The following is a 23450-nucleotide window of genomic DNA, read 5'->3' on the forward strand; positions in this document are numbered from 1 at the left end:
CAAAGAAAAAAAGGGGAAAAATCAGTTTGTCTGCCGCGCGCGGTAAGCTTGGAAGCTGCACGGAAGATTGGGTAGACATGTTATACACTAGACTAGACGAACACGAACGGCAAAGTCGGCGTAGAGAGAAAAGATGAAAAGAAAGTATCGCATCAGGAACAGATGGGGGAATATCGAACAACAACGTCGTACCCACGATGACATGTGAGAAATAAAAAAGAAACCAGACCGACATACACAAGAGAAGAGACCCAAACAAACGCCTTGATGCATCGCAAGCCTCTGGAGTGAGAGGAATACAGCAGAACCACAGAGACAATATTAAACATGGAAAAGCGCCTCAAACGCCTTTGGACTCAACCGATCCTTCAGAAAAACGCCCTTCTATAAAGCGTCATGGTGATGTCTCTTGGGAGAAAAAAAAACATACATTCAACTTGAGACAAGACGAGAGTGAAAAAAGAAGCTCCTGTGAACAAAACCGTTCCTTTCTGGATATAATGATGCCGTTTTTGGTATTCCCACAAGCCCTTGAAATGCATCGCGCCGGAAAATGCAGCCATGTGAATTCGTTTACTTTTTTTTTCTTTTTTTCTTTTGCATCCACCGTTGCTTCTCAGCTTTACAGCTTGGACAGGTCAAATACGCCATGAAATCCGTTGTTCATCAGAACTCCGGCAAGCCTCAGACGCTGGAGCGGCATATCCGCAGGCTTGTATGAGGAGGGGTCAATACCCAGGGCGATGCACATGCCGCTGGTGATGGTATGGACGCCACAGTCGTGACCGTTTGTCTGCACGGGCGAGACAAAATTCCGAGTCTTCCAGTGACGCTCGTCGAACCTGTTGCCGAGGAATGTGCGTAACCAGGTCATCAACATATCGGTGACGGCGCGCTGGCCAGAGCCCGACAAGCCCATCGAGTCGATGTGCGCGACCTCACCCTTGAGTGGGCGAACAACTGCCAGCGTCCAGTGGTTGTTGCCAAGGTTGATGGGGATGACGAACGTCTCCACGCTAAGCAAGTTGTCTGGGCGGACGCCTAGCCTCCTCATCCATCGGTTGGTATCTCCAAGTCCCTTGGACCTCGAGACGTTGGAGTAAAAGTGTGAGTTTAGAAGCACGCATTTCGGCGTCTGTGCCCTGACATCCTTAATCCCTGCCCTCTCGTTGATGAACCTTGCGAGGTGTGAAAGTGCTCCATTGATGATTTCATCGTCCAGCCATGCTGTTGGATTAACAACAGTCTTGAAGGAATGGGCTTCGATGCCGTTGCCCTCGCCTGACTTGCCAAGAATTTGGTTGTCCCGTGCCTTCATGGTGTCCATGATTCTGTGGTACCATTCGTTGGAGATGCCGCCGATCATGATGGCCCTTGGCGGGCGGAGACCTCCGGTCCTTGCGAGCACTGCTTGCTCTTCCCGACGGAGACGTTCAGCTTCTTCCGCCTCAAGCCTTTTCTGTTCCTTCTCTGCTTCACGGGCGAGACGCTCCTTCTCTTCCCGCACTGCATGCTGCTCGAGCTCTTCTCCGATCTGCGCTTCCAATGCAAGCTGATGGTCCTTAAAATTGCTGATCTTGAGGCGACCGAACGAAGGCTGCAGCTCGGATTCGCTGGATTGGTGAATCGGCGAAACTGACCTGTACGTTGACTCCGAGGAGGACGATGAGTCTGACGAGTCGCTTTGCGATAAGAGAAGCCGGGATTTTCCGGTAAGTTTTGAAGATAAATCAGACTCGAGCAAAAAGCCGTTGGGGTCTATTTCCTTGGTATAATCCTTGTCAAAGAAATCGAGAAGATCCCGACGTCTCTCCTCTGCCGTGAGGGTCTTGTGATCAGACCGTGGGGATTGAGATAGTTGCTCGCCCTTTGGTACCTTCTCAGGGTCTAGCGGGCTGTAGTAGGCGGTAGATGCCGAACGTGACTCTGTGGTGGAAATTGTTGGTTGTCTAAAGCGAGGCCTCTGTGGGCTTTCTGTCGTTTCATTCTCATCAACCTCCATGTCGGCCTCCGGGAACGAGCCCGGCATGGGCGAATCAGTCTTTGCATTATCGGGCTTCGCATTAAGTAAGGCGCGAATAGCAGCCCCCCTGCGCTTTGTTGGTCTGGGAGCAGCGGCTATATTTCTGCTTGTGAGACCACGACCCAATGACTGTATGTAACGACTCTTGGCCTTTATGGGCTTGGTAGTCGTTAGTTCTGACATGACGCTAGTTTTATGAGGATGAATTGACGAGTCTGACACTGAGGACTTCTTCGGCTCTTCTGTGTCTGTGATATGGCGAAGTGGAGAAGAAGCAGAGGCATTCCGAGTAGAGATAGTGGCTGCATGTTGCCTCTTCTGTGAAGATGGCGATGAGCCTACAGGATCCATAATGGGTGAATGACTGGTCATAATGGGGGGCAGCGTGACTTGTGACTGCGCAACAACCTCCTCGGCGTACCGCACCGGGGGCTCGCCGACAACATTCGTCTGGGAAGTTGTGGGGCTTGAAATTTGATGATGATGTTTGATCGTGGGCTCGTCAACCTCAATGGGCTCAGGTTGCTCAATCTCAACCTCAGTGAGCTTAGGTGTCTCAAGCTGGATGTGCTCAGGTTGCGCAATCTCAAACTCAATGGGCTCAGCGGGTTCGTCCTCACTGTCGCTGTCACTGTCGCTGTCGTCAGGCACAGCAAAGTGACCAGCCCAGTTGAAAGCCGGCTGTTCCTCTTGAACGGCCTGGGCAAGTGGGGCCGATAATTGGTAGGTGCTTTTATATGACTGCTCCTTTTGAGCGACCTGGGCGGGTTGAAGCGATGATACAACCGCAGGCCTAGCCTTAGTAGGTGTCTGGATGACCAAGGGCTCCGAGTCGTCGTCAGACTCAGAATCAGTGTCGTCGGGAACGGCAAAGTGACCTTGCCAGTTAAAGTCGGTAGCAGCGGTGACTTCTGCAGGCCTGGGGGTGTTGGGCCTCTTGGTGACGGGCCGCGGTGTGGCTGGTGTCCTGGCGGTGGTCCTGATGGTACGCCTCCCGGCCGTGATAGGCTGACCGGTAAAAAAGTCAATCTCCTCGAATTGATCGTGGAATTGAACGCGGTGCCCGGTAGGTCCGTAGGATACTGGTGCAACCCTCTTGAGAATTCCACCACGGCCTCCAAGTTGGGGCCTTTTGATCTCAAGGCGTCTTAAAGGGTTGACGTGGGGAGGTGGATTTGATGCTGCTGCAATGTGCTCAGGCAGGGACAACGGCCGACGGGGCAAGTTGTACACTGGACGATGGATACTGTATGGCTGGTTTAGGTTTGGTGGCCGGTTGCCGTACAAGCGACCGCGAGTGGCTGGCAGTTGCAGACTCGAATTGGGAACGCGGTTCACGTTGAACGGCTGCTGTAACTCTCTGCGATGCGGCTGATGCGGGAGCTTGCTCAGGGGCACCAGGGGTGACGGGGCAAACGTCCTTCGGTGATCGCGCAGGTATTTATCGCGAAGCGCGACCGTGGGGTTCTCGTCGAAGCTTCCCATGCGGTCAGCTGGCATGTGGACCGTCCAGCTTTGTGGTTGGTCCTGGGCCTCCTGGCGGCGACGAAAAGAGTGGGGCACAACGGTTGCAGCCTCAAAGACAACGTGACTCGGGACCGGCTTTGTCTCCTCGAGAGCACGACAATCAGCCGCCACCGAAAACATGGCCTCAGCCGGCGCTTTCACCAACTCGCGCAGGAGCCTTGACTTTTCCATCTTTTGTCCCAGAAATTCGAAAACGTCGGCGGCGATTCCGTGTTTTCGTCGCTCGTCTATGTCAATGTCGTACGACTCGAGCGGGTGGCCCACGAGGCCCTTGACGTTTGAGAACGATTGCTCACAGTACATGAACTGCAGACTCTTGATTGCTTGGTCCAGAACCGCAGCAAACTCAGCCTTTGCAGCGTTGAAGTTTCTCCAGGTGTTCTCCTTATACTTGTGAATCATCCAGTCGTGGACATCGGCACTGAGGACGTTGTTTGTGTCCGGGAAGTCGCCGTGAATAATGTCGCGCGACTTGAGGAGTTCGGTTTGAGGCTTAAAGATCTCTGGGAGGACAACATCTGCAGCATCATAGCCCTCCAGCTTATCATACATTGTTAAATGCAGCTTAAAGGCCTTATCATATGTCTTCTGGCTGCTGAAGGCCTCGATCGGGCCTGGAAAGTTGTAGTGAGCGATGGTAACATAGGGCTCATCGGCATGCCTCTTGATGCGCTTAATGAAGCCGCGAACCTTCTCGATGTTCTCAATGCCGATACGGGTACTCGGAATGGTAGCCCAGGCTACAGCAAAGGTGGCCTCTTCGAGCTTGCGTCGTTTGACACGAGGCTCAGCCTCGGGTATTGAAGTAGTAGTATCCGTTTCTGTCGGGAACAAAGCATTAATGTTTTCGTCATTGAACCTTTGAGAAGTAGTGGTGGAGGGGAGGCAAGGACAACGCCACATAGGGCTCTAGATTGGTGGATGTACATTTGTCCTCACGGCATTGTGACTTACCAGAGTTGTTTCTGCGACGGATAAACGAGTAGACCGGAGTGATGAAGCCGGATATCCAGCGTAAGATTCCTCCCCGTGGCTGCTGCTCAGCCGGGGTGGGCGTAGGGTCAGTTGGCTCTATAACAGTAGGCACCGTTTCGGCCACTGATGGAGTTGCAGGCGCAACTGTAGGCATAGCTGCAGTAGCAGATGCAGTCGAATTTGCAGGTGCTAAAGCATGGCTGAAATCTCCACGGACAACCTCGACGAATGCTCCGGGAACAGCTTGGACGACCTGATTGTCAGCTGCCAGACACGAAGCCCGACGCTTTCTGCGACTTTCAGGTGGCATCCTGGATCTCTATGATCGAGGGTTGCCTTGTTCCTTTGTTTTGTTGTTCCAGAATGGTGTGGAGGTATCAAAGGGCAATAGAAAGATGGTTGAGGGTGTATGGCTGTAGATATCTGCTTCGCAAAACAAAGAAGATCCGGCCTTGTGTTGGCGATCAAAGAAAGATGTGAGTGAAGAACGTTATCAAGAATCAAGAGGAAGTTATGTGGAAATGTTCAGGAGGGGGATCGCAATATTTCTGTTGATCAAAAAGAACTTATTGTGGAGTACAGGTGTATCAATGGAGTCAATAGACAAAGGCAATGAAGAATGGTTGGAAGATTGTGATGGTTATGTGTAAACTCTAGGTCTCCCTCAACAGAAAGCACAGAATTTGCGTCGAGCTGGGTGGGATACTTTGTCGGACTCAGGTTTTGCAAGCCATAGTAAATTTCAAGGCGAGGGAAAGGTGAGCAGAAAGTGAGCAGAAAGTGAGCAGAAAGTGAGCCAGATGTGATATGGACAACCATGAGGGCATGGTCGTCATGGCAGCTGGCACCGTACGCTACCCACTGGGACCTCGCAAGTTTTGCCGAGACCGGCGGACAGCAGAAAGAGCGAGCATCCAGGACTCTGTTTGCTTGTTTCTTTTCCCCTCAGAATTTATTGGCCGTACTATGATGGCATCGCTGGTTTGGGTAGCTTCGTAGGGGCAAACAGCACCAAGAAAACGACTGCTTTACCACACAAAGGTGGTGGTATAACGGCTACTAGCATGTTGAATTCACAGATACCATTCAACATCAGTACAACGCTTTGGGAATGTGTAAAACCAGTGGAGGAAAAACCTATCTAGGGATCAAGAAGACCAGTTGTATCAAGGTGCCACATGATCCCCCCTTCAACTCCAGATAAAAATCACCATTTAGTCGATCAATTATTGGTCAATAATTTCACATGAACACCTAGTACTCCTTTCATGAAAATTGGTATCGTGACCGCTTCTATTTACGAAACAATAATGCCTGCTTGCGATATGCTCATTAGGATGATGCAGTATCCCACCAACCCGACCCCTATGCACGTAGAAAGAAAAAAAAAGAAGAAAGAAAAAAAAAGAAGAAAGAAAAAAACATGTCTGTACTTTACTCCTACCTTTCAAAACACACATCATGAGAAAACTAGAAGAAAAAAGAAAGGGTTACAGCTGTGCCGTAGCAGCGCCAGTTCTTTGTGTGCAGAATGCAGCAAAGTACTGATTGAGGGCATCAACGGTGCCGCTGCCCTCGACGAGCTTGGTCGCCACTCCCACGTAGCCATCAGGCCGCACCACAACCACGCCTCCACGCTCCTCGTCCAGGCCCATCTTCTTGTGCGCAGACATGGCAGGACCTGCTCCCCTGCCTTCGCGGTGGATCCTGTCGTCGGCGTAAATGTGGTCGCTGTAGCGCGCCAGGATGTCGGGCACGTCGCGCGAGATCTCGATGGAGCTCCTCGGAGCGGCAAACGTGGTGCAAAAGGTAAAGAACTTGCTGTGTGGGTTATGCCTCTCGTGGTACGACACCTTGTCGATGTCGGAGCGGAGGTATGAGCTGAAAAATGATCCCTTCAGACGGAGGTTGCGCGCAAAGTCGCTGAGGGCTTGCTTGGTCACCGAAGGCTTGCCGGCGAAGACAAAGATGCGGAATGAGCCGTTGAGTGGAACCTCCTGCTCCAGATGAACCACGTTGGCATCGGCGACTCTCGTCACGTCTGCGTTGATAAAGAGGCGTCCAGGCCGCAGCTTATTGCCCTCGGGGTTGATGGTGCTGGACTGAGCGGGGTGACTGGGAGACCAGTTCAGCTGGTTTGGCTGGTAGGCCACGCCGTAGCCGCTGGTAAACTCGCAAGACTCTTTGAACGTTCGTACAAAGTCGTTGTCGTGACCTCCCTGGTTTCCATGGTCCTCCGAGGCTGCCTTGACTTCGCTGGCATCAGGCGGGCGGGTTGAAAAGAGCTTAGCATACTTGTTGTCAAAATCAAGCAGAGTCTCGGCAACGGCTTTCCTCTCCGACTCATAGGTCTCAAGCAAACTCCTCTTGGCAAATCCGCTTTCAACCGCGTGGATCTTCCATGCGAGATTTTGGCCATCCAGGAAGGCAGTGTTCATGCCCTGACCGGCCTTGGGCTGTTTGAGAAGTTAGTTGGCTGATTTTGCCAAAGGCATTCTTTGCTGCTATTACTTCTTTTTAGAGTATCAGGCACGGATTTACTTACACTGTGAGTGTGACACGAGTCTCCTCCCAAGAATACGCGGTGATCAAGGGTGTAGCGGTCAGCTATACCCTGGCCGATGGGGTAGACAGAGTACCATTCCACTCGCTCCCATTCTATCGAGTACGGCTGGAGGATTTTCTTGGCTGAGGCCTGCACTTCCTGCTCGGTGGCAGTCTTACGCGGGTTGAAGTCCGGATCAGTCGAAGAGGCTATCTGGATATATAACCGCACCAAATTGTTCTCACGCGGGATCACCATGATTGAACCGTGGCGCGAGTGTATTGTGCATTTCATCTGCAGATCGCGTCAGCTACACCGTGCGTGCCACAAGGGGCCGCCTAGGAACATGCTGCCTTACCTTGATGTCGGGAAAGTCTGTCTGGACTACGCCGTCCATGACACCCCAGACGTGTGAGATTGGGTCCTTGTGCTTGATGCCGATGCCAAGTTGTTCTCGGATAAATGAACGAGCTCCCTCGCCACCAAACAGATATTTGGCCCGGATCGTCTCGCTGGCGGTCCCGTCAAGGTGCTTCAGCTGCACCTCGACAGGGTAATTTGGGTTTTTCTTCTCGTCTGAGGTGAAGCCAGTAATGGTCCACGGCCTTTGTACGTGCACTCCATTCTCCTCGAGGTCTGAAAGGAAAACTCGCTCGATGAAGCCCTGGTGCAAAAGAGTGGTGAATGGGTACCTGGCATCAATGAAACTGGGGCAGCTTGCCCATGTGCCGGTCCTGGTGATGCCCTTGGATGCGTCTGCAGTTGAAGGGTCCCAAAACGCCACCTCGAAGACGCGGGCGGGCTTGTGCTTCATGATGCCAGACTTGAGCCCCATGTTTCGGAGCAAGTCCAGGGAGCGTGGCTGGATACCATCTGCACGGCCTGTGACGGTCGGCTCACTGCGGTTGTCGATATGCTTGATCTTGTAGCCCCAGCGAGCAAGGCATGTTGAGAGCATCAGCCCAACCGGGCCGGCACCAACAATGACTTCAAACAGATGTACATGATCAGCAAAGAAAACTTTACATATTTGAGGGTCTTGACGTTGATGTGAGTAACTATTTACCTATGTCATAGTTTGTCGGGGAGTCGCTGCGGGAATCTGTGGAAACCATCGTTCTAGACGAAAAGAAAATTCGCAAAAGCACCGGGGCCTTGTCCACGGTACCTAGATATACAGTAGGGCTGGTGTGGGCGTAATTGTATTGGCTCTCGTCGATATGGTTCTATGCAGATTTCCGTCTTAGGCCGCAGACGCCGTGCAGCAAATGGTCGACGAAAAAGGACTAGCTAGAGCCAAAGACTGCTAAACCTATGTATGATAGGTCTTTCTGTTGAACGTTGTTTTACACAATGTCAGACTGTAGGTATGGGATAGTAAAAGGGAAACCGGGATTCAATAATGGGAAAGATGAGCAGTTGAGGATGGATGGTAATTATGTTTCAAGTAGTTGAAAAAGAGCGGCCGGTGCGCCCGATAATAAATGACGGCCAGATCGAACCACAGATGGAGAACTGGAATAACTCATGACATGTCGACCCGAGAGAGAGGTGCGCTCGGCTCGGCAGCGCGGCAGTGGCCAATGGGACCTTCGGGTAATTGTATTAATCAAGGACGACGGGGTCCCGGGGAACACAGCGATGATACTTGTTCACGGGCAGTGGAGGAGTCCCTTGTCACCTCTCCACAATCAAGCAGCACCAAGCCTCACGGCCCGTGGGGACGGGTATTATTATGTATGGTATGTATTGATGTGCTTGCAGGCACTGTGTTGAGAGGATTCTTTGCTCTTCTGACCACACGAGGATTCAATCGGGGCTGCCAAGCAAGCAAGGGATCAAAAGCAAAAAGAAAGCAAAAAAAACAACCCATGATGACCCGAACAGACCCCCCCAACCTCAGCAGGGAGCATTGGCGGGCACAGCGTTGCGTCAGGCCCAGAAATGGAAGCGGGATTCAAGATCGGTAATTCGAGGTTGACTAGCTGGAGTCGGTGGTGGTTGGTGGGGATCTTGGGCAGAACGGCTGTGTTGGTCGGCAATGGAATGCTAGCACGTGATGTGGGGAAGGAATGAATGCAGTTATAGTTTGGTCTGAAAATGTTGACCCTAACCCGATAGGATGCACTTAGAAGTGTGCATTATGTGCGTCTCTCGAATTGTCTCGGCCGAGACCCAGTTCCGAATATTCAACACATGAACCCTTAAAACCCCACTGTTTTCAACATCGCATACCTGGCTTGCTGGTTTGTTTGTAGACTGGAATTTGGGACGGAGAAAAGTCCCGTCTCTGTTTGATCATATATACGCTGCATTATTAGCTGCCAATCGCTCTCAGCACATCCACTTATGCTGTGCTCGTCTGTTCGCATTTTTTTCTAGGCAGAAAATACTTCGTAATTAGCACCCTCACTGAAGGCATGACCAGGAACTCCCTGTCAGCTCAAGTGGGAACATCAAGGGCGAGACCTGACGCTAGAACAGAAGGAGGAAGGAGGCTCAATTTTCCCGCAGCTGCAACAACGCCGAGCTTGACAACCGATCCGTGGAAAGCGGCAAGGAGACTCGGAGTCTGCGTCGGCAACTTTTCACGGTACCGTGATTTGGTGGTCCGGGCGATATCGTTCAATTGTCGGTCAGATAAGGTTGTAGTTTAATTACCTACCTATCCACTCTGTCTAGAAATGATTGACTTCTAGTCTAGATTTAGTTTGGCTTTTTCCCTTGGGAACTGGCCACCTGTTTTGCATTGCTCAAAGAGGTAATTACTTGACAATAAGTTAAGGGATCCCAAAGTTAATTGTTGGATGACAAGCTATACATACGTCAGTCGTTAGTGCGATTATGAGCAAGCAACAAAAAAAAAAAAAAAAAAAAACCTTGTTATGCAATGGTACCCCTTTAACAGTCACACAACTCCGAGGTGACCGCATCGATGCATGCTTTGACCTCGACCAGTAGGCATAGCGAAGAAATGCGGACCGTATATTGTTTCGATTTCCTTGACGGACCTACTCAGCCGCCTGAAAGGAGGCAACCTTTGTTCAAGCTGATGGTTTGTTTACTCTCGTACCGATGATTACAACATGCAATCCTCTCGGGACATCTCAGGCAGACATTGTGGCGGTGACAGTGTTGTAGACGGTCAGCACTGATGAGGTAATTGAGAAGTTAACACAGATAATGCTAACAGCGGTGTTCAGATAACTAGCCTGCTTCCGTTTTTTCTCTATCTCATTGTCAAATGGATCGAAAATGAATTCTATACGATTCGAAATGTTGATGGTTCACAGATCAATCGTTTGTAGTACCAATCCTTCGAATATGGAATATGGCCATTCGAGTTCTGAGATCAAACTGGTGCTTGCCGAATCCCTTCATGGAACTTGCGGCTGCAGTGAAACTTCAAATACCATCAAAATGGTTGGAAAGCGTTTAGTACACGCTGGATGAGGCTAGAGGACGGAATATGGGATGCGGAACGACCCAATGTGAGGTTCAAATGAGAGCGCACGCTTTTCTGCGGGAAATGCACCTCGTGGGCGGGCTGCCACTCCGAGCAGGCTAGGCTGTTTTTCTTCAGAAATCAAATGGGGCGGGCGACACCCAAACTGTCAACCAAGCAAGCACCGACCATCATCAACCGCAAAGACTCATGGACTCGGATACAGACGTGGGCTCACTGCCTAGCAAGCTTGGCCCTTTCAAGCTTGATTCAAGGTCACCTTCCAAATGTACGACATCCGAGGACGAGCAAGCACCAGAAAAGACTGCCAAGGTGAGATTCTGTCGACTGGTTGCAAGAGAACCAACCAGGGAGGCCAGAGCAGACATTTAAATCCTGACCACGCACAAAACACGGGGTAGGAATTTGGCTTGCAGCCCAAGGAAATGACCGCATCATGGACGCCAGGTCACAAGGGAACAAACGACCAGACCTTTACATCTAGTTCACAACTCCCACCCGAACTGCTTTCGCGTGCAACCTATCAACCTGAATCTGCAAAACCTCTCAGCGTTAGCCAGCCATCAGCCAGCTGCAACAAGGCCCCTGCAAGTCGCTGTTTCCACGAGAGCATTGACAATGCCAACATTCTGAGTTTCCAAGCAATGGATTATCGACAGGATACTCGAGGCACAGCATCACTGGGATCAAACTTCCGCCGCGAACAGCGTGTCACCCCTCCATGCTCTCCGCACCGTCTCAAATCGACCTATGGAGTAGGTTCGACGCCGACTCCGATTCGTGGTGATTTTATCGAGGTTTCCAGTCCTGCCAAGATCCCATCACCTCCTTCTCAGCCTGACGAGTTTTCTGCCCATGGAGTCACACTACATTTGAGCCTGACCGAATCCCAAATGGATCGCCTTACTGAAGTGTAGGAGCCCACTTTCCAAAGCTGCTTGCTTCGTCTTCAAGAACTAACATTTCAGACAGAATATCTCGCCCGAACTCTCCCCACAAAGGAAGCCGTAGGGGCAGAGACGCAGACGTCGCCAAAGAAGGGCTTCAACGTTCTCACATCCGCGCGTTCAGCGAGGACGAGATATTGACCACTCCGCCGTTGGTGCGCTCCCAGAGAGATGTTCTAGACAGTTTGGTTACAAAAAATGCGAGCACCCGGAGCCGAAGTCACTTTAGATACAATGAACAACATGCGCCGAGCACCATGCAGGCCGATACATCGGCTTCTTTCGCCGACCGAGCTGCAAGCTCATTACGCTCCCGATCCCCTGTCAAGAAATTCACTCGAACAGAAAAGGGCAGGCATGTCAACGATGGGTATTCTCCATACACGACCAGCTCCATTGCCCAGCGTCGAGGTGTACCACATCCGTTGGTTGATACAATGACTGCTCAGCAACAGGGCAGTCCCTCGCATCGCAGAACCCCGATTGAGATCTTGCGCAACGATGACAGCTCGGCGTATTCCCGGTCTTGGCAGACGATAACTCACACGACCAGGGACGACTCTCCATCGCGGGTAACTTTCCAAGAACACCCATCATCTTCTATCTACTCGGTCTTCGAAGAGCAGGGTGACTACGACGACGATGGATCAATGGCGCACCTCACACCCTTACCCGCACGAAACGCTGCCGGAGCCATGGCGGAAGCCGATATTCTGCGTTCCCTCGCCGAGTACGAGTCTCTTTACAGCAGAAGCGGCCTTTCCCAACAGCCGCAGGCGCAAAAGCCCGGCGACCCGAAATTGTTGTCCATCAAGACGGGCATCGGCCAGATTGAACGATTTCCACGCACATACTCCCCACTGACACCTTATATCGAGAGCATGGAAGACAAGATACCCCGTCGCAAAGTCCTCATTGGTGAGCACGGCTGGCTGGAGCGAACGGGAGTCCCCACAGAGGACGGCCATGGCAACGCAAGCGCGGCTCCTCAGCAGCAGCCTCTGAAGAAGGGCATCTTTGAGTCGCTGAAGAAGGTTGCCAAGGAGGTTGTGGAGCTTGCCGACATGAAGACGTCTGCTCGCGGGCCGCACCGCCCCTCGAATAAGCGACCCCCTAACCGGCTCGATATATCACTCAACCCCCGCGAGCAGAGCCTCTTCTACTGCGAGCTCGAGTTCCTCATGACGACAGCGCTCGATGGATACCTGACGACCCAGTTCCAAGCCGGACGGGTGCAGGCGGACAAGCTGAGCAAGGTGGCCGACGCCTGGCGGCAGAAGGGACGGCCGGGCGTGGTCGGCTTCCGCTACGACCTGGAGACGCAGCTAGACATTATGCTGCTGCACCTGTACGACTTCAAGTTCTACGGCGCCGACTGTACCTCTCCCGCCGTGGTCACGGGCCTGCTGGAAATGGTCAAGACCGACGCCCGCGCCATGCGGGTTCGTACCTTTTGCCAGCCAGACCTAGTCATGGCCAAGCAGCTACTCGACGCGCAGAAGCTCTTTAACATCCTCGGCTGTCGCGAACACCTGCAGCTGCAGCTTCACGAGACGGTGCGCTTCTTCAAGCTGGTTGTGAACCCCGAGAAGGACGTCCATCCGGAGACGGCTGATAACGCCCGTGGTGATGGCTCGGAAAGCCCAGCGCACGGCTCGCCACGTTGTACCGGTCGCTCGCGCGACCAGCAGATGCGTTGTAGCGATCGTCGTTGGCAGAGCCAGAGCCCCGCAAGGAAACGATGAGCAAGCCGCACTCAGTAATCAACCTATTGTCGGTGTAAAAGATTGCCTCGCTTCAACTAGCACTCAACCGGTCTCCTCTGCGACTCGATGGCCTTTTGAAATGGAGGATGCAAGGCTATCAGAAGTTTTCTTCGATAATGCAAGACAGCTTTCGTTGAGCCACAGGTAAAGCAGTTCCTGAGAGAAATTGAAGTTGCTTCAAAGGTACAAAGAAAGTCGATCAAGGAAACTGATGTCAAGCAGGGAGGGAAAAGAGGGGATTTGTACCGGACACAAAGAGGATGTGATCTGATGACATTCCAACCAATGTAATTCTATGTAGTACCAGCAAGAGGGACTTGTCACAAAGTCGATCAATCCCACGAACCCGTTCAAAAGCCAATGTTATCGTTGTCATCCAATCATGCGTCATGTTTACATGTGTCTTTGTCTCACTGGAGGAGAACAAGGGTGAAAAAGAAAATATATAGAAAAACAAGCACAGAAAGGTGGGGGAAAAAAGAAAGAAAAAAAAGGGATTCAACCTAGGTTACCTGGGAATTCCCACTATAGATAACACAGACAAAGAAGGGCTAGACAGCTCCTGGCGTCTTCAGATCCTTCATCAATAGTACTCCAGGTTCCTCCTCGACCCTCTGTCGTCATAGACGTGATCCCGCTCAAAGTCGGGGCTGCTCGGGTGATCGCGGTAATAGTCCGAGTTGAGTCCCTCGCGCGGCAGCGGCCTACTCCTCCTGCGCGCGACCCGGCGATCCCTGCCCCTCCACTCCTCCTCGCGCTCAATCTTCTTGTCGCGATTGTGCTCGATCCTCCGCTCGAGCGCGTTGGCGCCGAGGCCGCCCACCGCAGCGCCCACGAGCGTCGAGACTAGCAGCCTGGCGTCGTGCTCCTTCTTCTCCTGCTGACTGCTGCCGTGGTGGTGGTGATGATGATGGCCCTGCCGCGATGAGGACGACGAGGCCTCTGTAATGTGCCGCGCCGCCAGGCCGCCAACCACGGCGCCGAGGAGGCCGACCCCTATCCCCGAGTTGGACGACGTAAAGGTGTGCTTGAGCGCGTGCTCGGCATGGTCGATGGGGTTGTGGTGGTGGTGATGATGATGGCCGCGGTTGCGGTCGCGCGAGCGGCTGCGGCTGCGGCTCCTGCTCCGGCTCCTGCTGACGTAGCGGGTAGAGGCGGACGACATGAGCGGGACTCCCCCTCCTCCTCCGCGGACCAGCTCGCCCGGGACGGGCGGCATGGAGCGGGGCCGCTGGTGCGACGAGGGAGGATGCAGGTGTCCGCCGCCGTTGCTGCTGGCGTAACGATCATGGCGGAAGTAGCCGTCGTCCTCGCGGTCGTATCTTGACATTTCCGAGGCGTTTAGGTGCCGGTAGGCTACGCGGTAAGGGTGCCTGACGTAAAGTCCTTGGTCTCCGAGCGTGATGCAGATTGGTGGCGAAATTTCAGGCTCAACGTCACGTAGGGACATGAAAGGGAGAGTTTATGCCAGGGGATGAGGAAAAACCTCTAGAAACTGGAGGCAGTACACAGGGAAGAGGGGATATGGGATGTGCCTCAGTAAGAGCAGGTGGGAAAAAAATACAGATGAGAAGAGATTAATGAGACAAAAAAATAGAATAAAATAAAAATAGGTGGTGGTGTGGGGGAAAAAAACGACAACAGCCAAAAGGGTCTAAAAAAGTCAAGTCAAGTGAGCCAATGTCAGTCACTCAACAGTCCAAAAGCTCTCTTCATGCAGGGCAAAGGGAGAAAAGCAGGAGTCAGCCGCAGCAAACAACAAACCCCCCTTCCCCCCCTCTCCTCTCTCTCCACCTGCGGGATGCATGGGACTTTTGTGATGGAGTAGGAAAATTTCCATGTCAATCATCAAAGTCAGCTTTGAGTCCAATCTAATTCAGATCAACATGGTTCTTGTCACAGCCGGGTCAGCACGGCAGGCGGTGCGCTGATCAGCTAGGGCCGTTTCGACTTGGCCTCGGTGCGGGTTCTCGCGCAGGCGGGCGTCGGCATGGATGGAGGCTAGTCCCGTGCCATGTTGAATTGTAGGTAGGTAGGTACCTACCTAGGTATTTGGGTTTGCTTTGCATCATGCACAACCATCGTACATTATCACATAGGCTAGGACGGCTAGTTGCCTTAGGTTAGGTACCCAGGAAGCCAGCTGGTAGACTGGACTAGGCAGACAGCGAAAACGCTTTCCGTTAATCGGGCAAAAATGTCTTGCATTGAGTGGGATGTCGACAACCAATAAATTATATGATGTCACCAGACACCCCCAACAAATACCATACCACAAGATGATGTGAGGGAGGCGACTGATTGGAATTAGCTGCATGTTTTTTTTTTCTCTCACCCATCCATATCTTCGCCTGTTCTGGGATAGTTAATGTTGATGCCTGCCAGTGTGGAGGCTAGAGACAAGAGGTAATGCAGGGCATGTTGCAACTAGCTCAAACGCTTGATGCTTGTCCCCGATGCTTGTTCTCTCGGTGCGCGCGGTCGGAATACGACTTGAGAGAGGCTTTGAGCAGAGCATGGAGCCCCGCCGCCTTGCAGGTTGCATCAGGCAAGATCCAGTCCGTCGCAAACCGGAAATCGCAAAAGTATGAAATGTCGCCAATGTGGGTACCTGAAAGGCAACTTCTACTATAACGTGTGCCCATTACTGTGCATGTTGTTGCAGGCTATATTTACATACCTAAGTCGTCACTGGCATTAGTCATTGACGGGAGCTCTCGTTTTTGACGGTGTTTTTAATGCAACACGTGTTGCATCGTTCCACGCCGTTCCATTTTGACTGGTATCCAATCCATCCATCCGAACAAAAAAAAGTCTTTACGACAACAAGCTGACTGCAGGTGCTTGGAGCGGGTCGGTGCTCATTGGAGTCCAAGGTACGAAAGAATTGAATTGACACATGGATGATCCGACAAGCATCCCGACGTGCATTGATCCACAGTGGCTGCGTGGTAGTTAGTGGCTTGCAGCGGTTGCCAGGGTCGACTTATACGAGGGGTAATATGGCAAGTATGGGTGGGTATATCAGAAGCAACTTGGAGCTTTCGAGTACCTGCCATAATTGATTGATACATCGATTCGCAAAGTTACGCATTAGTTTTATTTTTCCATCGCCTTTACTATGAGTGAAGTTTGAGTCTCATAGGGGGTCCAACTGTTGGGTACAAAGATAGGGATAATCAAATGTACACACTCCCACTAACGCGAAAACACCCCACTACAGGAGCAAGATAGTGATAAAGACCCCCAAGGTCTCTGCACTGTTACTTTGCATACGGCGCAAGAAGAAACAGCTGGAAAAAGTTCCGACTGACCATGGCACAGTCTTGTTTCGTCTTGTGCTCACATCCAAGAACCCCCCCCCCCCCCCTTGTATCTTATCAGCCCTGTCACCGTTTGTTGATCGTCACCCAAATCCAGGCCTTGCACTCCCCTCCCTTATCCAGCAAATATCTTAAGCGCCCGACATCGACCCTCGGCGGAGCTCCTCAGCCAGCCTCTTGAGGTAAAACTCTCTAGCATCGCCGGGCAGCGACTTGAAGCTGGTCAGGATCTTGTCGACGTCCCGCCTCGCCTTCTCGTAAGCCGCGAGGTCTCTATTGCCGTACACATCGCGACCTGCACTGTAACCTGCGTCCATGTCACGAAAGAAGACGTTGACTGCCACGCCGGGGGAGTCCGATGCCGGAGTCGCTGTATGGAGCCATAACGGTGGCAGGAAGAGGACGTCGCCCGCAGCGAGCGTTGCCTCGTGGGGGTGCGTCCGCGCTGGCGTCGCAGCGAACGCATCGATGCTGGAGCTGGAGCCTCCAGGCGGGATTGATAACTCAGTGACGTCGCAGGGTGGGAAGAGAATAAATCGCTTGGACCCTCTGATTTGACAGTACACATTTGCCATGACCTTCCACGTGAACAAGTCAGTTTCCAAAAGTTCAGGCGAAGCTTCAAAAAGATGCAGAACCCATGGCACACCTCTGTATCATGGGCTCCTCGAACTCAACTCACATCGTAGTGCAGCCACATGTTAACCGGCCCAGACATGCGCAACACCGAGCTGAAGAGGTTCTCGCGCACAGCTTCCAGCTCCGAGGGTAGGACGAAATCTTTGGCAAGCTGGGGAAAGTCATCCTGCAGGTTGGCGGCTCTGGCGGTTGGTTCGTCATTAGAGAGGGCGCGCAGATACAGCTTCTGGCCGCTCGCTATCTCTTGTACAAACTCGCCAAATCTTTTGTTGACATAGCGGAAGTTTTTGGCGTTGAAGTCCATCACTTGACTGGGGGATTCATGTATCGATACCTATGTCGGTATGCATGTTAGTCGCTCATATGAACTTTCCAAAGATAATTGGATAGGATACATACTTCTCTATCAGCACCAACTGCCTCAACAAGATACTCGTCAGACCATGCAGTCATGCAGGGTCCCAGGGAAGCGTCTTCTATTATCACCGGCTTTCTTCGTCGCAGAACCTGCTCAAAATCCTCTTTTGAGGCAAGCCTAACTCGAGGAATCTCTGAGCTAGTTTGAGCAGCCTCTTGATGAGTTACCGACTTTGAATCCAGCACGCCTGTGTCCGCATCCGAGATGAGCACCGCCCCTGAGCTGGCCCAAATAATGTCTTCTTCTTTCTGAACAGATGCGGCCTCTGTGCTAATCTGGGTTGGCAAAGCATCTTCCGAGCTATAGGGTGCAGTGTCCAGATTAGACAGCCGCTCTGGGTCGATGAGAAACGTATACGCTCCCTTGGTCCAGAATGTGCCCATTGAGAAACAAGTAGCCCCTCCTCCAACCAAGATGACCTGGCCCCGCTCAGTACACGCTATAGACGAACCGACTGCCAAGTGCCGAGGTATAGAACCTTTGCGGTACACTGGGAAGTTGACGCGGCTGTGAATAGACAAGCTTGTACTGGCCCCGTCATCCCGCAAGATGAGGATGTCGTGGTCGTGTGGAAGTAAATTGGTACTCTTGACGCCGCCGATAATAACATGATACTTTTCGTTCAGCTTGATGCAGCTAGCACCAAACCTGTTGATCAGATTGCGCTCTCCAGTGGCCACGTCCAGTTTTTTGAATGAGATAGACGGTGTCTGAAAGACTGGTTAGCTTCACACTCCTGCCGGGTAATGCAGGGGTTCTCGCAAAAGACTTCGTTACTCACTTCAAAACCTCCAGCTTCCAGTTCCCAGCGAAGTATTTGGTCGGTTGTCACACCTTCCTCTGCCATACCTCCAGCCAGTACGCCCCTGAACAGCAGCGATCCTCCGGCAGCACCCTTGGAGCAGAAAGCGACAGCTCCAAATACGGGAGAAGGAGCTACGTCGCCCTTGACTTTGCACCTAATCCATCCTTTTTGGGGATGGTATAACAGGTAGCCGTCGAATACTTTGGAGCCTCCAATTTTTCCGCCAAATACGAGAGCGAGGCTGGAGTGGCCGAGTCTCACAGTGGTGTGACGGTACAAAGGGACTGGGAGATCATGGGTTCGACGCCAATCGTTCACGCCCTTCTCAAAGACCCAACATCCATCCAAGGGGGCTGTGGGCGATGCTCTGCCTCCAGATAGGAGAAAACCACTGTTCCCGATATCTGTCATTGCATGGCACAAGCGGCTAGCAGGCCCACTGCATTTCAACAACCCAGCGTCCTCATTTGAGCCCAAAGGACTATACAGGTCAAGGGACCTTAGCCTGACATTCGTGCCTGTGCCGAGAACGTTGGCGATGTGAATCTGGCCCAAAACATCCCGAGCCACCATGGCGGTCCCGAAGCGACGAGGCCCTTGTGTGCCCTGGCTTTCATCGTGATGCAGGTTTACGTCAAGGGATCGCAGAGGCGGGCAAGAGCTCGGGCAACCGGCTGGCTTGGCCTCTGGAGATGGCGTATGATTTCGAATGGATGCTTGTAGCAGCACATAGTGACTCCCAAAGAGCGCAAACTCTTCCCATTCGTCAAAAGGCTCGACGTCATCGAGCTTGTGGCGGTCCTCAGCAGTCAGAAACCGGGAGTCAGCCCACGCCTGCCATAAGGTCCAGCAATGAACATTTGACCAGCCTCTCTGTTGGAAGCGTTCAGACTGACTCTGCTGTGTGGGATACTTGTCGATGGATTTGAGCGGCGTATTGAGCCGCTCGAAGTGCTTGATCATAGTCTGTGCGAACGGGTGCCGTGGACCATCGGGTAGAATCTGTTCCAAGAGACAGAAAGTGGCTATTGTGTGATGATGAATTTCACGATGGTTCCTTTCAATAAGATTCCATACACACCAGATGCAGAGGAGAGGGGAATAGGAAAAATACTCACAGTCCCCCAAAGTACTGGCCCACTGGATTACTGCATCGGCGGCATCAGTTTCCATGTATGTTATGGATACCTCGGCCACAAAAAGAAAGGACGTTGCTTTGATGTCTACTAGGGACTCCAACGCTGCCTGTAGAGAACCTATGTCACGGAGATCACAGCCAACCTGGACATATCGACTGCTGCGTAAGAACACGGGCGGAGTGTCGAGTGTCTCCAGGGGCGCAAAACGGTCCTTGAGCTCAGGAGTATCCAAGACGACATTCCGTTTCCGGAGGATCAAGTCTGGAAAGTCGACATCAACAAACAAAACCGAGTCGCAGTCTTTGGAATACCGAGTAAGACATTGCCAGGGGAGCACATCACTAGAAGATCCATAAGAGTGAGAAACTGGCAACTATGGCATTCTCCTTGAAAAGGTTTACCTGGCGGAGTCACTGACCTTCCACAGCCCAGGTTTACTACCACCTTGGTCTTCTTGTCGGCCGCCAACGGTTCTCTCAAAAAATCCCTGACCACACAGTCGATGAGATGTAGACGTAAATAGTAACCGCGATTGATCAATGGAGCTCGCCTCTGGAACTTTTTGACAAAGTACCGGAAAAAGTGAGGCTCATCTGGATAGTAAATCTTTTCAACGCTGCGTTTTGAAACGATACTGCTATTGTTTGTCTACGAGGTCGTGGGCGGATGCTAGTAATCAGCTTCCCGCTTTGTAAACGACGATGAGGGGCAATGTTTAGAAAAGAAAAAAAAAAAAAACACAAGTCAAGGAAACAATAGGGATTTTGTTGCTCTTACGCCCATGACCTGCTCATCTTGCCTTGCGGCCTTTGGCTTTTTGGTAGCTGGATTCTTCATATTGAAAGCAGTTTATTCTTCTCGTTGGCTCCAGTGCGCGCATTAAAAGGTTGTATAAAATCACAAATTTGATTAATTCCCTTTCGCGCAATTACCACCGTTGTTTTTCACAGTTCTTTAACGGGACCATTACGCACTGTAAAATAACTTGCGCTTAGTAGAGACAACGCTGTTATTCACGTGACGTTGGCCAACGTTCTTTGTTAAGGTGCTGGTAGCAAACTATGTTTCTCCACGTGCACTAATCCTTGTCAATTCCGAGGACTTACTGGGGTGGTCCCAGCCCCGCTCGTCATTGCCTAGAGCTTCCTAGTGCTGCTGTGCTCGCTTGGCCTTGGGTCTCGTGTGATGCGAACTCTTGACTTCTCTCCGAAAGTAATTGTTTGTTGTCGCATTTACCAAAGCTTCCGGTCATACACTTCAACGCTGGCTCTTACTTAATGCTTGTACATCTCGGGAAGCCTTTCAGCTTTGATTGCCTGTTTGCAGCTAGCTGTTATCTTGAGGCACCTTGTTTAGGTACCTAGATTAACTCTGTACAGTAGCTCCTGCAGCACCCCCGCGTTCAGACCAATCGAGCGTGCTTTGAGCTTCTTTCAAGGACGTATCTGCTTCTACCTCTTGTGTCGGCTACCCCAAAACGACTCCCATTTATATCTGGAGCTCTATGCTGGTGCACACAGCCATCCTACGATAGCCGACTTGCCGACGACACTACGGCTCCGAGCTCTTACCACCGGCTCCTCTGACCGGATCTGGAAGCGAGAGGCTACTGTCCGAGCCCGACCTCCGTGGCCCAGTTGCCTAGTTCGCCGTGTACCTCAGCCTGCCCCTTGAGGGCCGCTTCGCTTTGCAAAGGCCGAAACTCGACTTGTCTGCGGTGTGCCTAGATTAGATAGACAGTGGACAAGAAAGAGAACCCGGCTGCTCGGAATCATGGCGACTGCAACGCTAAACTTCATCACATTCAACCAGGACCATGGGTGCCTGGCGGTCGGTATGGACGAACAAATGCTCACATCAAACCCATAGCCATTAATCCCACTGACTAATTTCCTGTCCTTCCAGGAACCTCGAGAGGCTTCCGCATCTACCACACAGAACCGTTCTCCAAGATATTCTCGAGCGAAGACGGCAATGTGTCGATAATCGAGATGCTCTTCTCCACCTCTCTCGTCGCCCTTATATTATCCCCGAGACATCTGATAATACAAAACACGAAGCGAGGCTCTGTTATCTGCGAACTCACTTTCCCATCCGCCGTGCTCGCCGTCAGGCTGAACCGCAAGCGACTTGCCGTTGTCCTCGAAGATGAAATTTATCTCTACGACATTGCCAACATGTCGCTCCTCTTTACGATAGCTACCTCCCCGAACCCCAGCGCCATATGTGCGCTCTCACCCTCGTCCGAAAACTGCTTCCTAGCCTACCCGCTACCCAAGCCACGAGAGGACAAGGACGACAAAAGACCCAGTCATGCGCCCCCTCTCCCAACATATATCCCTCCAACCTCTGGAGATGTTCTCATTTTCGACGCCATCACCTTGAAAGCCGTCAACGTTATCGAAGCACACCGCTCGCCCCTCTCCTGTATCGCCATAAACAGCGAGGGCACGCTGCTGGCGACGGCCTCCGAGACTGGTACTATCATCAGAGTGTTCACCGTGCCGAAGGGCCAGAAATTATACCAGTTCCGCCGCGGCACCTATCCTTCGACAATATATAGCATGTCGTTTAATCTCAGTTCCACCCTGCTTTGCGTCTCGTCAACATCCGATACAGTGCACATTTTCCGCCTCGGCGGTCCGAACAACGGGGCGTCGGGTGCAGCTGGCGCCGGTAGTGCAGGAGAGGTCCTAGCAGCCAGCCCAGGACAGGATATCACTGGCTCGCCACGCGCAGACCGTTGGTCCAGATCCAGAAGCTACGATAGTGGCAACGAATCGCCTGGTAGCGGCAGTGAAGCTAACGACATTGCCGGGTCCCCGTCTCCTAGGGACCGCCCAACCGCCGCCAATAGGAGACAGAGCGGGTCTTTTAGCAACATCCTGCGTCGCTCTTCACAGATTATGGGCCGCAGCGTTGCCGGAGTTGTCGGCTCGTATTTGCCACAGACTGTGACGGAAATGTGGGAGCCGGCGCGCGACTTTGCATTTATTAAAATCCCAAAGTCCTCTGCCGCAAGGCAACACAACAACCCAGGTGCTACTCCCTCTCTCCCCATCGCGGGCGAGCCTCTGCGTAGCGTGGTTGCCATGAGCAGCAGCAGCCCGCAGGTAATGGTGGTGACCAGCGATGGCAAGTTTTATGTGTATAACATCAATATGGAGACCGGAGGTGAAGGGTATCTAGTCAGACAATACTCGTAAGTTGCTTCAATACTTGGACTTTTTGGATAGATTCAACTGACACGGCATCTTTCTCAGGATCTTGGAGAATGATGACAAGCACGACTCTTCTTCGACATATGAGTCTTAGAGGAACGAAGCGAAGCAGAAGACCAAGGGGTTTGATTTTACAGGTTGGGACGAGCTGGAATGGACCGACGAATCAGACCATCTGTCTGGAACTGAAATAGACCCAATGGATATTGGGTTTCCGTGGCCTTAATGTGCCGGGTACCACTGTATTCTGACTGGTTGTGATGCTCTGCCGATGTCCTTGCAAGCGCACATTGAATTCACAGAGCACCGTGTCTTTTGGTTTTTTTATTTGACGTTTCTTTGGACATGTTTCAACGGTCGATTCTTATCTAAGAATCTGCATCGTCTAGCCTTTTGCTTTCTTTTGGTTACTTTTCCGATCTCTGGTCTGTATGGCATTAGCGCTAGGTGTTCAAAATATTGTTTAATAACCCAAAGGGATCGATGAATTCCGACGCTTTGGTAAATACCATCCTGATGGCGCTCTCTGGATTGTGTTTTCTTGAATATCGCATCGGTCGGGGTTAGCCATCATTTTGCTAGATGGGACTTTGTAAAATATACACTATATGCATGTGTTTGTTCCAGCTAACCCCCGGAGAAAATGACAATTGAAC

The 23450-nt window shown here is 51.9% G+C and overlaps 7 protein-coding genes across 7 annotated transcripts; 3 read left to right on the forward strand and 4 right to left on the reverse strand.

The window, feature by feature from the left end:
* Positions 1–4: 4 nt before the first annotated feature.
* On the reverse strand, positions 5–4835 carry MGG_03144 (Ulp1 protease; the record flags this gene model as incomplete). The annotated part of the gene is made up of 2 exons (XM_003716804.1): positions 5–4371; positions 4505–4835. The coding sequence occupies 2 exons, from the start codon at positions 4833–4835 to the stop codon at positions 623–625; spliced, it is 4080 nt and encodes a 1359-aa protein (XP_003716852.1). The 3' UTR covers positions 5–622.
* A 923-nt stretch (positions 4836–5758) lies between these two features.
* On the reverse strand, positions 5759–8591 carry MGG_03143 (phenol 2-monooxygenase). The gene is made up of 4 exons (XM_003716805.1): positions 8137–8591; positions 7429–8057; positions 7071–7364; positions 5759–6981 (listed from the first exon to the last, which is right to left on the reverse strand). Exons 1-4 carry the CDS (start codon positions 8183–8185, stop codon positions 6016–6018), a joined length of 1938 nt encoding a protein of 645 aa, XP_003716853.1. The 5' UTR covers positions 8186–8591; the 3' UTR covers positions 5759–6015.
* Positions 8592–8602: 11 nt separating this feature from the next.
* Positions 8603–9146, forward strand: MGG_17139 (uncharacterized protein; the record flags this gene model as incomplete). The annotated part of the gene is made up of 2 exons (XM_003716806.1): positions 8603–8812; positions 8958–9146. 2 exons carry the CDS (start codon positions 8603–8605, stop codon positions 9144–9146), a joined length of 399 nt encoding a protein of 132 aa, XP_003716854.1.
* A 1328-nt stretch (positions 9147–10474) lies between these two features.
* Positions 10475–13610, forward strand: MGG_12770 (uncharacterized protein). The gene is made up of 2 exons (XM_003716807.1): positions 10475–11449; positions 11509–13610. Exons 1-2 carry the CDS (start codon positions 10962–10964, stop codon positions 13226–13228), a joined length of 2208 nt encoding a protein of 735 aa, XP_003716855.1. The 5' UTR covers positions 10475–10961; the 3' UTR covers positions 13229–13610.
* On the reverse strand, positions 13181–15515 carry MGG_03141 (uncharacterized protein). Its single transcript, XM_003716808.1, has one exon. The coding sequence runs from the start codon at positions 14697–14699 to the stop codon at positions 13833–13835; it is 867 nt and encodes a 288-aa protein (XP_003716856.1). The 5' UTR covers positions 14700–15515; the 3' UTR covers positions 13181–13832.
* A 1051-nt stretch (positions 15516–16566) lies between these two features.
* Positions 16567–20553, reverse strand: MGG_03140 (leucine carboxyl methyltransferase 2). The gene is made up of 7 exons (XM_003716809.1): positions 20351–20553; positions 19992–20221; positions 19553–19914; positions 18411–19459; positions 17611–18339; positions 17255–17545; positions 16567–17150 (listed from the first exon to the last, which is right to left on the reverse strand). Exons 1-7 carry the CDS (start codon positions 20408–20410, stop codon positions 16704–16706), a joined length of 3168 nt encoding a protein of 1055 aa, XP_003716857.1. The 5' UTR covers positions 20411–20553; the 3' UTR covers positions 16567–16703.
* Positions 20554–20762: 209 nt separating this feature from the next.
* Positions 20763–23419, forward strand: MGG_03139 (autophagy-like protein 18). The gene is made up of 3 exons (XM_003716810.1): positions 20763–21407; positions 21479–22775; positions 22837–23419. Exons 1-3 carry the CDS (start codon positions 21347–21349, stop codon positions 22886–22888), a joined length of 1410 nt encoding a protein of 469 aa, XP_003716858.1. The 5' UTR covers positions 20763–21346; the 3' UTR covers positions 22889–23419.
* Positions 23420–23450: the final 31 nt, after the last annotated feature.

Source organism: Pyricularia oryzae, chromosome 4 (assembly GCF_000002495.2).
Source record: "Pyricularia oryzae 70-15 chromosome 4, whole genome shotgun sequence".
NCBI classification, from domain to species: Eukaryota; Fungi; Ascomycota; class Sordariomycetes; order Magnaporthales; family Pyriculariaceae; genus Pyricularia; species Pyricularia oryzae.

Bases quoted from the DNA above. Each gene is read 5' to 3' on its own strand.
- MGG_03140 (XM_003716809.1), bottom strand. From the start codon at position 20,410: ATGAAGAATCCAGCTACCAAAAAGCCAAAGGCCGCAAGGCAAGATGAG. The intron at 20,222-20,350 runs GTAAGAGCAACA...ACGACCTCGTAG, and splicing joins AAGATGAGCAGGTCATGGGC to ACAAACAATAGCAGTATCGT. The intron at 19,915-19,991 runs GTCAGTGACTCC...TGGATCTTCTAG, and splicing joins GTAAACCTGGGCTGTGGAAG to TGATGTGCTCCCCTGGCAAT.
- MGG_03139 (XM_003716810.1), top strand. From the start codon at position 21,347: ATGGCGACTGCAACGCTAAACTTCATCACATTCAACCAGGACCATGGG. The intron at 21,408-21,478 runs GTATGGACGAAC...CTGTCCTTCCAG, and splicing joins CCATGGGTGCCTGGCGGTCG to GAACCTCGAGAGGCTTCCGC. The intron at 22,776-22,836 runs GTAAGTTGCTTC...CATCTTTCTCAG, and splicing joins TATCTAGTCAGACAATACTC to GATCTTGGAGAATGATGACA.
- MGG_03143 (XM_003716805.1), bottom strand. From the start codon at position 8,185: ATGGTTTCCACAGATTCCCGCAGCGACTCCCCGACAAACTATGACATA. The intron at 8,058-8,136 runs GTAAATAGTTAC...ATCTGTTTGAAG, and splicing joins CCCGACAAACTATGACATAG to TCATTGTTGGTGCCGGCCCG. The intron at 7,365-7,428 runs GTAAGGCAGCAT...CGCGATCTGCAG, and splicing joins CAGACTTTCCCGACATCAAG to ATGAAATGCACAATACACTC.
- MGG_12770 (XM_003716807.1), top strand. From the start codon at position 10,962: ATGACCGCATCATGGACGCCAGGTCACAAGGGAACAAACGACCAGACC. The intron at 11,450-11,508 runs GTAGGAGCCCAC...CATTTCAGACAG, and splicing joins ATGGATCGCCTTACTGAAGT to AATATCTCGCCCGAACTCTC.
- MGG_03141 (XM_003716808.1), bottom strand. From the start codon at position 14,699: ATGTCCCTACGTGACGTTGAGCCTGAAATTTCGCCACCAATCTGCATC.